General features: G+C 38.8%; 1 protein-coding gene across 1 annotated transcript in view; it reads right to left on the bottom strand.

Annotated features, from left to right (window-relative positions):
• The window catches only part of ATP8A1 (ATPase phospholipid transporting 8A1), a 227,566-nt gene that overhangs the window by 72,491 nt on the left and 135,767 nt on the right, over positions 1–19,308 (bottom strand). Inside the window, exon 25 of the mRNA XM_068974944.1 lies at positions 18,281–18,345. Coding sequence (XP_068831045.1) covers positions 18,281–18,345 — 65 coding nt within the window. The remainder of the gene's footprint in view (positions 1–18,280; positions 18,346–19,308) is intronic.

The following is a 19,308-nucleotide window of genomic DNA, read 5'->3' on the forward strand; positions in this document are numbered from 1 at the left end:
AACAATAAATGAATCAAGAGGAAAAGTTGGAGAATATAATTTAAATAATTAATGGGTTTTCTTTCATAAGTATTCAATGTGATTGAAATTAATTCCCAGTAACTCAGAAGAGCAAGGGCAGTATCTATAATCTCTTGCCACTTCATGAATTGGCATCTGTAATTTCAATCATGATTTCATGATGCTGTATTTCAGTTGGGGAGCGTGACATGTGGCCCTAGTAATCTTGGCAGATCCAATAAAAGAACCCATTCCATCAGTGAAGAGTTCACTTTCAGGCAAAATAAAAACCTTTAGTGTCAAGGAAGGCTTTGTTTACCTCAACCATACAGAGGGGTTGTATCTCTCTCCCTCTGTTAAGAATTACTGCTTTCCCAGCTCTTCAAAGGCAAAAAGTTTTAAGATACTTCTTATTTCTTTCCAAATCCTGTCCTCTTCCTATAACCTAATAGGGACAGCTTATTTCAATAGAGCCCTAAACATGATTATTATTATTTTTTAAAAATTATTTATTTGTTTATTGCCCTGTCGCATGTGGATATTAATTCCCTGGTTAGGGTTCAAACCCACGTCCCCTGCATTGGAAGCGTGGAGTCTTAACCACTGGATCACCAGGGAAGTCCCAAGCCTTGACAATACAAAGAAACAGGACACACACTCTGCACAAGGAGGTGTAAGAAACAATTGCCTTCCTATTAGAGTTTTGTTCTGAGTGCTACAGTTTTGTTCTGACTGCTGAGTCTGTAGTTATTTATATAACAAATTTAACAAATCCATATTTATAGAATAAAATATACCTATAGTAAAAACAATACTTATAGAATAATTTTTGTTATACTCATGGGAGATATAATTATTGTTCCAATTTAAGACTGTGGTACACTTATCTGAGTTATCTTCACAAAGAGGGAAGCAAAGGCAGAGGTAATTAAAATTTTATATTGCGGATTTCTGAAGGTGGTTTTGCATTCGTATTTCAAATGTGGTTCACACTCTGTTCTGGAATTTCAGAATCTGTTTATCAAAATAATAGAACTATGCTGTACTGTAAAGTAAGACTGCCCAATCCTCCCAACACTGGGACTTTGTTTAACACTTCCCCTGTTCCTTGTTATACACAGTGACGTGAAGGACCACCATATAGCAGCATTCTTTGCAAAATTCTCTGTTCACACTTTACATCAGAGGTGAAAGAGCTGTTTTAATTTACAGACCTCACCCTCCTATTTCCTGCTGGAAATTTTTGGCCCAAGAGAATTTAAGAAAATGAGGCAAAAAAAAAAAAAAGTCAGTAAAATTTTGCAAGCAAAATTTACCAATGACTATCCATAGCTGATTACTCTGGATTGTCTTAAAAGCAAACTCCCATAGAAATGAACAACCAAGCAAATTAATGCACTGATAAAAAAAGAAAATAAAATAATATTTAGCATGTACCACACACCAGTCATGATTCCAAGGCACATAGATACAACACTTCAGTTAACACTTATTACACACCTATGCAGGAGGTATAACTATTGCCCCATTCTGCAGATGATAAGCCTGAGATTTTAAAGTTCCTTGTCCCCAAACACATGGCTACTAAATGGTGAAACCCAACTGAGAGTTAAATTTCTGTGCTAGCTTGTCTTTCTCTACATTATCCAGCAAAAACAAAACCAACAGTACCAGGCATAGCAAATTATAAATGGAATCCCCAGACCGTTCCCTCTGTCGTCTCCCCCGAGCCCTCATCATCTGTCTCTCATCTTGCCTTTACCGCCAACAGCGACTTCTCTTCACAAAACAAGCCTGAAACACGAATCATGCCTCTTTCTGCTCTCAAATTTTTCAATAGCTTGCTTCTACTTACATGATAAAGTCCCAAACGTAAGCCCAACTAACTTTCGTTGGCTTTTCTCTTTACAACCTTGACTCCTTTATCCCCTCTCTGGACCGCTCTTTTCTCCTGAGGATATCCCACTCTCTCTTAAACCAAGCTTACCTTCTCAAACCCTCCCAGATACACTCCATGCTACCAAGTGTAAGTCCCTCCATGCTACCAAGACCTTCAGATCCTTGAGCGAACAGACAATGTCTAATCTCGTTCCCAGACACAAACACAGCTCCTGCAACTACAGATGCTCAGGAAAAGTCATGTTTATGGAATGAGCACTGATAAATTCTGATTTCACCCTACTCGCAGCAGTCCATTTCCCCTCTTTTATCACTTCTGATTTGAGAGAGAGAGACTGACAGAGAGAGAGGTCAGACTTCTCTTTCATGCTTTTTTCTAGAGAATAATCCCTATTACTTCAACTGTCTTTCAAACCAAGGCACTGCCCACTAAAATGCAGGTGTGTGTATTTGTGAATCTATTTGTCTGCCTGCCTATCTACCGACTTATCCATCCATCCATCCGCCACTCTGTGTGTGTTTTTTTAAGCTTTTGCCCATGTCCCTCTTGATCTGAAAAGACAAATGAAACCTGAGATGCACCTAAGGAGGGCTTCCAATTTCCTTACAGACCAGCTGCAAAATGAGACTGCAAGGCAAGTGAACTCCTGAGTTGTGCAAGCTCCCTCATGAACCAGCCTGAGGGCCACAGTCCTGGGCGCCCAACCTTCCCTCCTTCCAGGGTGTTCACTAACACCATAAGATGTGTTGAGAACTTATTTGTGGCATCAGGACCCCTGGGTTTGCTGGGTGATTATCACAGATCTTCGGCAAAATCGAAAGGTGTCAGGAGATGTGCTAGAGGTCACAGTTCAGAAGGTGAGTCAACATCTTCGCACAGTGAATTCTTTAGTCAGCCCACCTCGGGTGCAAGGTAACAACCACAGAAAAGCTGCAAACATTTTCTTATTTTAGTTTACAGTTTCCTTTTGTAAGCAGATCTGTCGTCGGCTGTGTGGTGCCAGTTACACGTTGCATTTGACCCTTATTTATACTGCCAGGAGTATTTTAAAGTTCCTTTATTTATGAAAGCTTATTGCTTCTCCCTTAAGCCTAGGAGCCATACTTTATGGCCATATTGCATTGGAGCTTATCTCCTGTAGCTAGAAATAAATTTATTACTACATTAGCTGTTGCTTTGTTTTCTTTTCGGCTACTGAAGGGGGAAATGTTTAAACATTTAAACTTAGTGACATGTGAAAGTGAAAATATATAAATGAAAAGCTAACTCAGAAAAAGGATAAAAGACCACAGAGTGCAACAAAATAAGAGCTCTGTCTCCCTTATGCTACAAAGTCTTATTTGTGGGTGGAAAGAAAAGGCGCATCTGTTGCTATAATCAGGGAGAGTCAGAAGCACAGGCAGTTTGGGGAGACAGGCAGGAGTCCAGGCGTCTCACCAGATGGGGATCCAGTACGGGAGGGAGCTGCAGGGAAGGTGAGGTCTGCCTGCACCGCCTGCAGACTGCATCCCACGTGGACATGCATTTGAGCACTCAGCTATCTGCTCCCTGCTAACGGCCTGCCCCCAGCCAACTGCTCATCAAGGCCCTTAGGCGCTCCCTCCATGCCTTCCTGCTTTGGCAAGTCACAATCCAGTCCACCACCCACACTTCTCTGCTCTTAGTTCCGACCGCACAGAAAGAAAAGAAAATCACCTCCCCCAGAGGACAGGCTCTAACCAGCTCTCTTTTCTATGCGTGCTCATTGCTACCGATTGCTCAATTCCCCCAGGTCTAGCCAATTCCTCTCCTTCCTGAGGCTACCACAGACTCCAAATTTGCCCCTTAATACTACAGCTAAAAACATTTACAGTTAAGAAAGAATTCTCTTAACTTTCCTCTCTTAACTTCAAAAACTTCCCTTTCCCTAATCCTTGCTGACTCCTGAGCCAGGCAGTCAGGTGGTGGGGGAGACTGACTGTGCTCATCTCTGTTCCTCCCTCTTCCCCCTTGTATCTTTACCTCCCCCACTGTCACGCTCTAAGACTACAGACTGAAAACAAAGAACAGATAAACAAACTGAGACAAGTCCTTCTGCCTCTGTCCTTTGAGTCCTCCAGGTGAGACGAATACCTCCAACTTTCAGACTTTCTAAATACTTGTTTATACTTACATAGGGCAGCATGATGTATAATTGCTTATCTGTCTATATCTCTAGGTCTCTTTGGGACTGAGGCCCTTGATAAAGAGATGAAATACAATTAATATGAGCTTGGTGAAAATGGAATAACCAAATTATTAACAACTGGAGAATCCCATGTGGGAAGTTACAATCCTTTGCTGTGTGATTATTCTGAGGATTGTTTTCTGCTGCCCGTAAAACTCCCGTGTAATCTTGGCTACTCTTAATTAGAGCAGTAAATAAAACGTTAGTGTGTTTATTTTATGACAGAGGAAATGGAGAACAAAGTGATGGTTATGATTGAGCATCTCCTTCTATCTTATATAACATAAATTATCTAATGAATATAATGGAATCAACACCTAGACTAGCTACTTAGTGATCAAGCCAGGTTATATAACAGTAGATTGATGAGAAGAAAACAACTTGTGTTTGGTTTATAAGAAACATCCTTGAAAAAGAAAAAAGAAAAGAATGATGCTTAGCAGATAATTAGATCAAGCAGAATTTTTCATAAAAGATAACTCTGACCAAAGGACCCTAATAAATTTCTATGTGAATCTTCAGGGTATTGCCTGGCCCAACAGATGGCATGTTCATATAATACCTACCACGGTGGGGGAAATTTCCCACTCTCTCTTTCTTGAGTTCTTTTGGCTGGTTTAATAATTAAATTGGCACAAGAGAGATTAACGCGGGAGAAAACCCCTCAAATTAGTATATATGGAGGTCTCTAGAAATGGGACCTAATAAGTGTCCAAAGCATGCAGGTTTTATGCTTTTTAGAAAAAGAAACAATAAATTTATAAAGACTTGACAAGATAGAGAAGTTTAAACTTTGGTAGTAAATTAGTGAGGAAGTAACAAGTTTTGTTTAAACAGCCTTCTTGGCCCTAAATTTCCTATCTCTGGTGATAAGGATGTCTCTACCTCCTGAAGCAGAGAGGCTACCTTCCAAATGGGAGATTTATTTCTTGCTTTCTAAGACACAGGAGGGTCAGAATGTTTTTCTTGGATTGGATGGTTTTTCTAGAGTAACTTTAATTCAAAATATTTGATATGCCAGTCTGGAATATTTTGAGAGGGTCTACCCTGAGCCACAACATACCCTCCAATGAAATAAAATAATTTTTTAAGAAATCAGAGACTGGCAGCTTTATGATAATTTTTTAAAATATTACTTTTACATGACCTTTGCCAAGGAAATTCTTGATAAAAATCACAGCAGGTACCCTAGACAATGAATACGATTTTACAGTGAAATAAACGGAAAGCCCTGACTTGTCTGGGAAGTATCCTAGCATGCAAGATGTCGTTTTCATTCTGGCAAAAACTCTGCTTGGAACAGCCTAAGGAACCCAGAGGCCAGATGTGCAAAGAACATTTTAGGCCACCTAAGAGCTATGTTTCTGATGGCCCCAAATGTAACGTTGCAGAAAGCACCTGCATAAAAATGGCCCTTTTCAGCTTCTGGCTTTTCTTTCTGATTCCTTTCAGGGGTTTATAGAACAGTTAGTCTTACTTAGGAACATATCCAGGAAACACCCTAGTAGAGAATGTGGCAACATCCCTAAGCAGAGGAAAATGGAAGCCTCTTGTCTTTGACTAGAAGACTACTCTATTCCAGTCTATTTCCAGCAGAAATGAGGTGAAGATTACACACAGTCTAAGATGTAACACCTAAATGTCATGGCTCCCACACCCTGCTCCAAGGCTGCAGTTACTTACAGCGACAGAAGGAAATGTGTGATCACTCATCTTATCCCAGAGGTGTCATCAGCGAGGCTAAGCCAAACAGCTAAAGTTAAAAAAGTATACATATGTACTTATTGAGTTCAAACTATATGTTGGTGTGTGGGTCTGAATACAAATAAGAACTCAGCACCTGTAGTTTTCCTGGGAATCTGTTAAATGTGTGCAGGTCAAATGGTAAACTTCTGCTTACCATCATTTTATCATAAATTCACCACCAGTTAAATGAAATAAGCATAGCGTTTTGGCTAATTTTGAATTACTTTTGGAAGACACGCAACTCTGACCCTTGTCGGAAAGGCTTGGTAAGTGTATGAAGCCTGTGCTTTTCACTTTAGTATTACCACCTGTGGTTTCGGTTTTCACTTACTTTCCACCAAAAGGGCAAAAGTCAACATACTATTACAGGAAAGTATCTTTTTGAGCAAGATGGGGACTCTGATGAAATAAGATCATTTACCAGAGGTTGAGTCACTGTAAAATAACTTTTCAGAGCTTGTCAGCTGATGTGCACAAGTCATCAGTCAGTGTAGAGAAGGCAGCCATCAACATACAACAAATGAAGTGAAGGGAAGGGAAGTCGCTCAGTCGTGTCCAACTCTCTGCGACCCCATGGACTGTAGCCTACAAGGCTCCTCTCTGTCCATATTCTCCAGGCAAAAGTACTGGTCTGGATTACCATTTCCTTCCCCAGGGGATCTTCCCAAGCCAGGGACAAATGTGTAACCATAAAGAATGGGGCTTCTTTAGTTAGAAAGTCAAGAATGGCCATGAGGGTTCAGATCATGCTTCTGGGCATTGATAACATTGACGCAAACAATGGAGCCACATTGCAAAGAACTTAAGTTTCAGAAGACGAAACATACATCGTGGCTAAGAACTCAAGATATTCCTCAACTTTTGGTAGTTGCAGAGTATAAGCTGAAAACAAAGTAATCAAACATTTTTCATCTTCCTTGGAAAGGAAATATTTATTTTGAAAAAAGTTCCTTAATGATGCAAAAGGAAAAAAAACAAATGAAAAATAAGGAATAGTTTCAACCACTAACAAGTAAAAAATACCAAGAAGTCCAAAATACTTTCAGATAAGGTGGCTACATAGGCACAGTGTTCTAGAAAGGATTATATCCCATATCACATGTCACAGGTAAGTTCATTTCATGGTGGTCAATGAACTTTTTTGCCAGGAGTACATGTATATTCCAAACTACCTCCTTATTTATTTTTTCATTTGACTAACTCTAGAAGGCAATCAGGGGCTTCCCAGGTGGTATCAGTGGTAAAAAGCCCAACTTCCAATGCAGGAGACATAAGAGACATAGATTTGATCCCTGGGTTGGGAATAGACCCTGGAGGAGGGCAAGGAAACCCACTCCAGTATTCTTGCCTGGAGAATCCCATGAACGGAGGAGCCTGGAGGGTTACACTCCATTGGGTCACAAACAGACATGACTGAAAAGACCTACCATGCAGGCATGCAGAAGGCAATGATATGGCATCAGAATGGCTTGGGTTGGATTGTTGCTGTCCCACTTTAGGCAAGTTACTTCTCTGAGTCTTTTTTTTTTTTTTTTTATAAGATTGGGTTAATATCTCTTCCTAGGGTTATTGTTGTGACAAGATGTGCTAACTCAGGTGTCCTGTCCAGTGCTTGGCTCAGAGGTGACATCTGAGAAAGATTAGTTCTTTTCCTTCCTCTGACATCAGATCTAACTGTATTATCAACACATGATGAAGAATGAATGCTCTGCAACTTGTCAATCACCGCATAACATCAGTGCAAAGCAAGTGGTATATTACTGAGATGATTTTCAGTTTCCTTTTGAAATCTCCTAACAGCAATTTTTTTTCAATCGACTTTTTGATTACTAACACTCAATTTACTAGCTATGACTTCTTTTATGTAAAAACTATCTGGAAACCTGTCTTCCCTCAATCATAGGAAAGATAGCATTATCCCTTCCCATATGATATGTGGCTCTTGGTAGAGAGTAGGAGGACAAATATTTATGAAGTTAACCTAGACTGTTTTTCTTTATCTCTAAATTTCTGTCTCTAACCTGAGATAATTCTTGAGCAGAAAATAAATTGAAAGTTACAAACTGACTGGCATGTCTCTCTTACTATGTTTTTTGCAGATGAACACATCAATATATGTTAGACTTTAAGCTCCCATAAAGAATATAGAGTTATATATATATATATATATGGAGAGTAAATAGCATTATATGTAAATGAGACCCTCAGAAATAGTAGGTTGAAAACAATGATAAAGAAAACAGTGAGGACTCACTTTGCTGGCATATTTTTCAGCAATCACACCATCACCTTAACTTCTTAGGTACTGATTATTTTTTAAACCAGATTTATAAATATTCATTGGCAGGGGGAAACCTTAGCTGACCTACTTAGTTTTAAAACCTATTATCAATTAACATAAGATGTCAAATAAGAGGATATATATAAGAATCTTAAACTAACATATTTCATTAGCTGTTTTGGTGGTTTGTGGCCCTATCTCATCACCATTTACGACATGAGGTGTTTATAAATTTATGGCCAAATAATGTTTCATTCTTTCTCTATTTTTACACTCTCAGTATTCAAACCTAAAATTACAAATTAACAGAGTATTCCAAGGACATTCTTAATAATACATTATGACCATAACAAGTATGGATAATGTTAGCATGTTCTTAAAGAGTAAGTTATGACTCCCATAAGAACAATGTGGATAAATCATTGGGTATTATTTTTTGACAATGTATTATTGATTCAGAGAACTACAGGACATTCCATATACCCCCATGCAACACATATATCAACTACTTCTTTACTGCAGGCTGTATGTTGTACGTTTAATGTACTGCAGGCTGTATGTTGTACTGATCTGTACCTTGTAAAGATCATATACCTGGGAGTAAAGAGAAACTATATTTATATACAACTGGTCCATTTACTATTCATCCCAGTCAGGATCACTAGCTCTCTTGGACAGTTTCTAACCAAAAACATGGTGTCCTAAACTCCTAGGCTATATCAGAACATAACCTTCAAAAAACATATTCATATAGAATCAAACCAACTTAAAGTAATTTTTCCAAAATGGGTAAAGGCAGATAGAAGGTGAAATCATGGACTGTGTGGGAAAAGGGGAAGGTGGGATGATTTGAGAGAACAGCACTGAAACATGTATATTACCAAACGTAAAACAGATGACCAGTGCAAGTTTGATGCATGAAGCAGGGCACTCACAGCCGGTGCTCTGGGACAACCCAGAGGGGTGAGGTGGGGAGGGAGGTGAGAGGGGGGTTCAGGATGGGGGGACACATGTACACACGTGGCTGATTCATGTCGATGTATGGGAAAACCCACCACAATTCTGTAAAGTAATTAGCCCCCAATTAAACAAATAAATTAATTTTAAAAACATAGGGTCAATGAGGTCTTCTAAAACAGCTTAGTGGAAAACAGTCAAGTGAATGAATTTAATCAAAACATATTGCTAAACATAATGGAAAGGGAAACAAAAAGATCTTGCTCATGCTTTGCTGATATGCAGATATGAGCTTTCCAGGGCAGGTGTAGATACAAACCACTATAATTGAGGAAATGGTCCAATCTCCCAATAGGGTCATGCCATGTGGAAAAGGTCAAAGGTTACAGGATGGAAGAAGGTAGGAAGAGGAAGTTGTAGAGCTGGATAAATTGCTCTTGGCCCCTGGGCAGAGGTTTGGGATTTGGGGTTATGATAGGTTCCGTCAGGCAAATAACTCCTTGTGAGGCATCTAGTCTCGTTTGGGGTACCCTAGAGAGAAAGGCTGAGAAGTGTCTAATCTGGGTCCAAGTCTGTCTTGCAGTGTAGGATGGAGGCACCAAGCAAAGAAAGACAAACCCCAGGAAAGGAAGGAAGAGTGAGGCAGGGGGTATAATTATATAATTTAAATAGTTTTGTGGATAAAGGCTTTTACCAAAGCCCTCATAGTAATTATTTGAAACCACGACTGAAAGCCTCCTAAACACTTATTTTGAGTTTGGTATTAAATATTCTCCAGCGGCGGCAGTGACTCAAGTGCAGGAGGAAGCATCCTGGAGGAACTGGGTGGGCAGACATCCAGTCTCTCATATGGCTTTCAATTCAGCCAGAAGAGACTGCTTAGAATATACAACCATTTTTTTTGAAAATAAGCAAATTACCAAATCAACGGTTTGGAGAAAGTAACAACTGGTGTCTGTGAGAAGTTCTTACCAAGCACCACAAAGAAAGCTAAGGTTGGGTCTATTTTCCTAATGATTTGAATTAATTCATGTAGGAATACAGAGGAATCATTATCTACTGTGTTTTCTCACTGCAAATTCCAAAGGCACACCATTTCCATTATTTTCAACATCCATTAAAAAAAAATCCATGTAAAACTGTCATAGTAAAATGGAATATAGGGTCTTTTGTAAATTTCATAAATACAAGATACCCAACATCACCAATTCCCAGAAGAGTACTTCTTTCCCAGCTGCTCTGGAGCCTTGGTGGTGAGTAGGAAGGGAGGCAGAGACAAGTTGGAAAATCTGGTAGGGGGGCTCCCAGAAGGCTTTTTTCTGGGACTAAGGCCCTGTTATTTCTGGAGAAGGAAGGGTTGTTTAAAAACAAAAGGAAAAACAATTTTGGGATTAAAGTCATCTAGGTCAAAATTCAGGATCCCACATTTGCTAATCCTGTGAACGCACAGTCTCCATCTGTAATTGAGACAAACATCATCATTCATGTAGGAATGGAGGCAAAAAGCAACTATAAGCCAATAAAAAAGTAAAAATGAAAAAAGGGACAGAGGCGAATGCATACAGACACACCTGGGACATAGCTTCCTGCAAACTGTCAATTTTATAACTCATCAAAAGATATGGGTGGCAGAGATGCAAAATAGTCCCAAGGCACAGCAGTCTGTTCCCCTCAAAACTTCCCACAAGCTGTGAGGAAATGGCAAGAGGGTAGACTGGTTAGAAAGGATTTATCGGTAATTCTAGGTCTCAGAGAGCTCTTGAAAGAGCTCAGATGTTTAGCCAAAAAAAAAAAAAAAAAAAAAGAGAGAGAGAGAAAGAGGGATAAAGACTATTCAAGTTTGTGGCAGGAAGAATTTCTCGAAACAGAAATACTATGAATTTGTGAACAACTTCACTTTGGGTTCTGCATACAAGCCAAGATTACTGAATTTTGTTTAAGAAAAGGGGATACATTTAGTTTTTCTGAGACCAAACAATGGACTTGATGGAACTTTTTCAACCACAAACTGGTTTGTGGCAGACACTATCTTAAATCAGAGGAAAAGAGAATAGATTATTTGTTCATATGTTATTTTCAATTTTTGTAATGTTTACATTTTTTTTTTAACTAACCTATTTCTCTCAAATGTAACAAAGTTCGCTTTCTTCACTGAGTGCTACTTGAAGCAAGCTGTGTGCCAGACAGTATTTGAACAATCATCCTGCAATGGGACATTACAAAAACATATCTTTGCTTCTGATAGGGACACATTAACACCTTAAAAGTTAAACTGAGCTCTTAAACATTTTCAGGCCAAAAAGCTGAAACAACTTTGCTAATGGTAACAGAGAATTCACAATCCTAAAGGTCCAAAGCTGGCAGTGGAAGAAAATTCACTGTGGTTTAAAACCTGCCTGAACTATTTTTCAAAGCAATACAAAATGTATTGTATTAGACTCATGGGACATATCAAGACAAAACCTGAAGTAGCCTCAATTCTCCTTTTCCCCCTTCTTTTTCTGGAGCCAAGTCAATAACTTGCTTATTCTGGATTTCTTTCAGAAGCCATTCAACAGTGATTGGTTTCCCAAACAGTAAGGTTTGTCTGCATAATACATGTAAGATGAGCTTAAAAGGGTACAGATGACAACTTTACCATTTATGTCATGAATGCTTGTAAGTTATATTTGAAGCTTACATGGTGTTATAAAACCAAATTTAGCTAGAAAAAAATGCACAACCCTATAAAGGGCTTTCTTTTACCATGGTGTTGAAAAATATATATTATTATGCTTGTTAATATCAAATGTGGTTAACAATTCATTTTCTGCAAAATATACGGGTGAGAGAAAACTCTGGTATCCATAATCAAACCTAGGCTGGCTTAAGTTCATATATGCAAATTAAGCAGAGAAATTTAAGTAGTGAGGAGGACGGCTATTTAAAATCAGCTCTTATAGCACTTGGCAAAACGAAACTCCCTCTACCCCCAGGAACAAAGATGTTAAAAGAAATAATAATGATGATCATGAGAATGGTTCATAGTTCTTGCGTGCTTACTAAATGCTAGGCATTGTATTTAAAATGTATTGTTTTGTTTAAGCCCCACAACACCCTAGAGATGGGTATTATTATTACTCTTGTTTTACAAGTGTCACTGGAAACTTAGGTTCCAGAAAATTCTATTCACGTAGACTCCAGAATCCAGTGACTTACATACATCCTCCAGAGTTTGCTTAGCACTAGAGGTCAAGTTTCCTTTCAAGATTGGGCATAATGGTGAAGTGAAAGTCACTCAGTCATGTCCAACTCTTTGTGACCCCACGGACTATACAGTCCATGGAATTCTCCAGGCCGGAATACTGGAGTGGGTAGCCTTTCCCTCCTCCAGGGGATCTTCCCAACCCAGGGATCAAACCTGGGTCTCCAGGTTTCCTTAACAGCTGAACCACAAGGGAAGCCCGGGCATAATGGTATCTGCCTATTAATGTTTTCAGGTGTAAATGTGATTGTCCCTGTAAAATCTTTAGTCCAAATATAAGCTAGTGTTTTCTTATGACTCTATCAGCCATGCATAGAACCCTGCAGGGGCAGCAGAGCTTCCTCTTCACATAGTCAGAAGCCTGCGTTTTTCTTTGGGATCCATACTCTGCACTTCCCATATATTGGGTACTGACTCCTCATCAGGCTAAATGTGAGTATCAGCAGAAGCAGAAACTGAAAAACAACTATGCCCAGATGATCAGAAGGAGAGGCAGGCAGGGTTTCTCAGGAGTTAAATTTTGGAAGACTGGAAGCCTTTTGACTCCAAGTAGAGGAAATTTATTTCTGCAAATTCCTCACATACATATTTAACCATCAGTCCTGTTGATTCCATAAATATACTTTTCCTCTCTGCCCCTTTCTTTTTCCCAGGGAATCCAGACAGTAGAAAAGAGGAGAAGAAACAATAAGAACAAATTTAAGGTCCAGCGCTGCCTCCCAGGACAGATCCCACAGTTGTCTTAGGAGGTGCTAGAAGGAGGAGAGGTCAAGGTTACAAGTATATCATGCGAGACTCAAGAAAGATCATTTGGACACCTACAGAGTTAATGGCTTGAGAAATTATGGTTCCTTCCACTTACCCAGACTTGACAGATGAGGGTAGTGAAATCCTGAGCTATCTCAATGAAACAGTCTTCACTTTCTCTCTACCTTTTACAGAAAGTTAGATAATATCCATTAAAAAAATATTCTGGGTCACCTGAAGTATTTTCAGAGATTCACAGAATTAGAATGCTATGGGGGATTTGAATACTATAATCATCACACTCCTTAATATAACATAAACCCATTATACTATATTTTAAAATATGTTAATTAGACAATGGCAGCTAAAGATAGGTCACATGGGAGATTCCCTAGTTCTTAGCTCACATTTTTAGATGTTTCCAGTTTTAACAGATATATTTTGAACAAGTTACTTCATGGCAAACCAAAAGTATAAAAGAGATGCTGGAGGATAAATTGGGAAATTGGAATTGACATATATATATTACTATATATAAAACAGATTAATTAATAAGGACCTACCTTATAGCACAGGGAAAGCTACTCACTACTCTCTAATGGCCTTTATGGGAAAGAATCCAAAAAAACAGTGGATCTATGTATATGAATAACTGATTTACTTTGCTGTACAGCAAAAACTAATACAACACTGTAAAAAAACTGTACTCCAATAGAAATTTAAAAAAAGAGATACTAGAAGAATCTGGATCTAGGTCATCAAGCCAAAGGGGTTTCTGAGAACTTAATGGGATCATTTCTGGGCATTTCTGTAGACTTAGGGAAGAAGTACAAAATATTCTTTAAGCCAGTAATTTAAAATTCTTGCTTTAGCAGACCCTGAAGTAAATGTCTCATATCAATATCATAACCAGAACCCTTAATAAAATGGCTCCAAGTTACATGCTAAAAAGTTACATGTTATCTAAATTATCTGCTTATTATAAATATCTAACAGATTTTGACCAACTTTACATGATTATTAAAGATGCTTACCCATCAAATTCTTACTTTCTAAATTAAAAGCAATATGATCAAGCTCCCTAAGAACCTCTTTTGCTGACACTGTCAGCATCTGGCAATAGTTGGGTAGGTGACTGAGTGAGAACCCCCAGCTCTGCACTCAGGCATCATGCTAGCGGGGAGTGCTGCTCTTTCCGGGAAAGGAGCTGGGAATGTATGGAGGCAGAAAAGTCAGATTTCCATATTAGGTCTGTAGAGCAGGATTTCAACATGGGCTATTTTTCTACAAAATTTTGTAACATTCATTTTATATGTGCTGTGCCCTGTGTTAACCATACCGATCCTATGCCAAGGGTAACATTATCATTACCTCAGAGGCAGTACAAGTGGCTTAGAGAAGTTCTCTAATTTCCGTTTGTCCAGAGTCTGCCACTCAGGTGGGGCAGAACTGGGCCCTGAACCACTGTGCTGCTGTACAGAGTGATTTGAGTACATTCATCAAAATTGTGATTTAACAAAACTTTGCACACCTACAATTTATTTCCTATTATATTATTTCCTAAGGCGGTGTGTTTCTAAGTTCATTACCTGAATGTTAATTATTCTTTGTGCTGATGGAATGATAAACGTTTTATTATTATCAGTACAAATGTGAACACAGAGGATGCTTTTCTTTTCCATGGCAATGAAAAATAATGATTTCCCTAGACTCATTCTAATGATTTGCCTGAAATCTCAGCCGTGGGTTGTATCACACAAGACCTGGAGGAGCTATGATGCAAAGTGGGGTTTCCTTTCCTGCTGAGAAGCAAATGAGTTCACCGCAGCAGGTCTGACCCCAGACAGCCAGATCTGTTTAAAGTCACCACTTAACGGCCTGGGAGAAAAAGCCTCCTCCAGACACCAGTGCGAGAACCAGAGGCAGTCCGATGCTGGACGAATCAGTGTCAATCTGCTCAGCCATAGCGTCTGCCTGTGGTCTTTCACACCAAACTGACACAAATTGTTAAGGCCGTTTCCAATCACTTTGCTCTTTAAATATCTGCTGTGATCGACTATTACCACATTTAAAACTGATATACAAATTTTTAAAACAGGGAGCCCTTAATTAAACATTATTCAGTAACTCATTTCTCAAATATTTGTGGCTCAGTGGTAAAGAATCTGCCTGCCAGTGTAGGAGATGTGAGTTCGATCCCTGGGTCGGGAAGATCCCCTGGAGAAGGGAATGGCAACCCAAGCCAGTATTCTTGCCTGGAGAATTCCATGGACACAGGAGCCTGGTGGGCTACAGTCCATGGAGTCACAAAGAGTCAGACACGACTGAGCAACTGAGCACGCCCACAGCAATGTGCTAGGCAACTTACTGGAGACCGACAGAGATCGCAAACCAAAACCGACAGAAGGGGTCCTTGCTTTCATTGAAACTGAGCATTCCCCTGAGACCATTTATGTTTGCTCTTGCAGCAACACAAAGTGCAAAAACCTTTGAAGTGTCTATTACTTTTGAGTTACCATCTTGGAAACTTCAAAATGAAAATAAATGCCTCTGTCTTAACAATACAGGATTCAGTGCACAGAATATTTTCGGTATTTCAGTTTTCTGTTTTTTTTTTTTCCTTGAGATTACTGTTTACATCATTTGACACTAAAAACACTTCAAGAACATTTGGATGTGTTTATCCAAGAGTTGGAGAAAAATGATGAAACAGACGGAAACAAAAGGAGCAATGCCAGCACGCTCTACATAAGGTGAAAGCCTAAATCCAGACAAAAAGGAAAGGATGTCAAATCAAGCATGTGATCAACCATGCTTTCACTTCAATCTCATAGGTCCCACTTCTGATTTCCTTCAAGTGTCAGAAAGTCTGTTCATCACGTTTAACCTATGACGCTGACAAAGGCCTAAAGGTCTATAGGGATTATGGAAACATTCACACTGAAGTTTTTGCAAGGTTGTGAACAAATGCAACCCAGTTCTGGAACCACCTTGGATGGCTCCTTTTCCAGGGACCCCCCACCCCGCCATGGGGATGAGTATCCTGAACTTTATATCACATCTCTGGCAGGGTCCCCATTTCCTCCTCCTGACTCTTATCCTGGTCCCTTGTTTGCACCCTTCCAACTTGCCAACTGCTTCTATACATCACACTTCTTTTAAGAGGCTGATGAAGTCACACTCCTGGCCTATGAAGGCAAACTCTCAAACCTGGCCTAGGTTTCCACAATTGACCTGAGACTACCTCTCCAGGTTTAACCCCCTCTGTCACTTTTTAATGGGTGCCTTATAAATACTGTGCCCACTGTTAAAATGAATTGGGTAGCTTCATACGGACCATTATAAAACAACTGCTAAGATATATTAAGTGAGAAAAACAAAGTGCAGTATCAAGGAGTGTGGACAGGATGCTGTAATGTGTGTTTAACAACAAAGGATGTGTCAATTGACATGCACATAAATCCCTTAGATATGGCAGAACCTCTCTGGATGAACACACAAGACTGGAACTAGTGGCCACCCCTGGGGAGGTAAACTAGTAGCTTGGATATAAAGGTGGGAGATTCATAAACAACAAGGTCTTAGTGTATAGCACAGGGAACTATATTCAATATCCCATGATAAACCATAATGGAAAAGAATATGAAACAGTATATATATATATATATATATATATACACACACACATTACATACATACATATATGTATATGTGCCTATACATATATATATATATATAACTGAGTCATTTTGCTGTACAGTGGAAATTAACACAACATTGTAATCAACTATACTTCAATAAAATAAACAAATAAAGGTGAGAGATTCACTTTTTACCATCTACATTTTCTCTTTTCATAACTTCTAAGATTTACATTCTGTGCCTATATTTATTCAAACAAAACATACTTAAAAAACTATAATCTTGTGTTCAAGTTTAATATTCCTCTTTCAGGCCCCCAAAGAGGAACTTAATTTGCACTAACTTTCTGCTTCCTCTTCTTTTACTCAGTTACTCAAGCTTTACTCACCTTTATATAAGTAAATACCACTTATTTTGTAAATAGTTCCTTAAACTTCATGATATTTTCACAGCAAGTTATCTACCTTACTTACCTATTTGTTTTGCATTATTACTTGTATGCAATTTACTTCTCTTAATATTTGTAAGCTTTTGGAGGGCTGGCTTTTTGTTTTTGTTTGTGTTTTTAGGATTAAAGCCTGGTTCACAAAAAGCACTTCTCCAATAATTAAAGGCATAAGCAGTTCCCATGATTGCAAAATCATATATTATTCCTCAGGCTACAAGGTGCTCAAAGACTTCACAAGAAAGGGAAGCGCATCACACGGATTGTTTTCAGCACAATAATAAAGAAGAGATCATCATTCCAGTTTAAAAATCAGAAACAAAGTTCTTTTTACATGTAATTCCCTGTCTATACCCAGCTTCTAAACATCTACCTCTTCACCATCCCTTCCACAGAGCTGGCCTCTCAGCTTCTCCAATGTCCCTAGTTACCAGGTTTCCTCTGTTCTGCTCTTTGTGTCACAACGGCTATTTCAAGCAGCTGTATATCACCTTTCCTGTTCTGTCTTCCACCTTAAATTGCAAACAGTCATCTTTCCTTTGAAATATTTACAGGTCATCACCTACATTTTGGGGGGTTAACTTTTATCTTTTATACTTCTAAAAAATCTTTCCCTCTTTTCCAAATATAACTTCATGCAATCATAGTCATGAAAAAAGACATCCTAGGAATTTCTATTTTAGCTCTGAATTTCAGACATTAAAAAAAAGTTGACTGTTGGCTATTTGGTGTTGTTCAATAGCTTTCACATTTTTTAAAAAAAGAAGTAAAATATTAATACTGAAATATTACATATATAATATGTATGTAATACTGAAATATACAAAATAGGCAGAAACAAAGAAGCTGTAGTCACTCAGCAATCTCTTGATCTAATGCTTTTGTAAAGCACCTTTTTGGTCTCACAACGATTAGCAATTTCTTTTAGCTGTTAAAGACACAAAACTAGCATCTATTTACATCACTGATTCAAAACAGTGTACGTTTGTTCCAGCAGAATGATAGTAATAAGGCACCTTTCAACCCAGGAAAACAAAATATCTCAACAGTTAGCTGAATATAAAATACAAGGAAAGTTACTAAAAGTCTTTCAAAAAGATAATCTTACTTACATCAAGAGAACCTTCATTTATAACAATCATTCCCATGTTCTTCCTCAGAAGTTTGCAGGAGTGTCCTATGTCCAAACAGAGTAAATTGGTTGACACAATTAATTTCTCTAGAGAAAGAAGATGAAGATGTTAAAATGCTAAAACTCCAAAAATTCTGAATTTTATCTATATTATTTGGTAAAATTAAAATGCTATCTATTTTAACAGGAAAGATGGCAGTCAGCTGTCTTCTAGATCTGCAGAAGTTTGAAAAAGAAATACTCTTGCTTGCTATAAAAGAGGGATACGATACAAGGACATCACCTGACAGGTTAAGGCTGCCTTGATAAACTAACATGGAAAGAGAGTATAGTAAGGATTCTCAATGTTCTGGAAACTGATAAACGCATATGGCATACCCTTCATGGTGACCAACATGTAGAGCAGAAGATGGGCCAGTGGTTGTTTGGGAGAAGGATCCAGGAGGTCGTCTGGGTTTCTCTTGGACCATTGATCCCACCACTATCTCCCTGCCCTTGGACTGTTATCACATTTTCTTTTCTCCCACTCTCTCTTGCTTTGCTGTACTTGGTGCAGGGCAGACTCACCTGCTGATCAAACCAACTCTGCCCACTTGCACTTGTGTACCTATAGCTGAATGTGGCTAGACAAAAACAGGCAACCTTTTTGGCCCAGCTCACATTTAAAACAGTACCATCTATACTTACTCTTTTTGTGATCTCATTCCTCAGTTTTCTCATTCCAATCCCAAAGAAAGGCAATGCCAAAGAATGTTCAAACTGCCGCAAAATTGCACTCATCTCACACGCTAGCAAAGTAATGCTCAAAATTCTCCAAGCCAGACTTCAACAGTACATGAGCTGTGAATGTTCAGATAGTCAAGCTGGATTTAGAAAAGGCAGAGGAACCAGAGATCAAATTGCCAACATCCGATGGATCATCGAAAGAGCAAGAGAGTTCCAGAAAAACATCTACTTCTGCTTTATTGACTATGCCAAAGCCTTTGTCTCTGTGGATCACAGCAAATT

This window comes from Capricornis sumatraensis, chromosome 7, assembly GCF_032405125.1.
Source record: "Capricornis sumatraensis isolate serow.1 chromosome 7, serow.2, whole genome shotgun sequence".
Classification (NCBI taxonomy): Eukaryota; Metazoa; Chordata; class Mammalia; order Artiodactyla; family Bovidae; genus Capricornis; species Capricornis sumatraensis.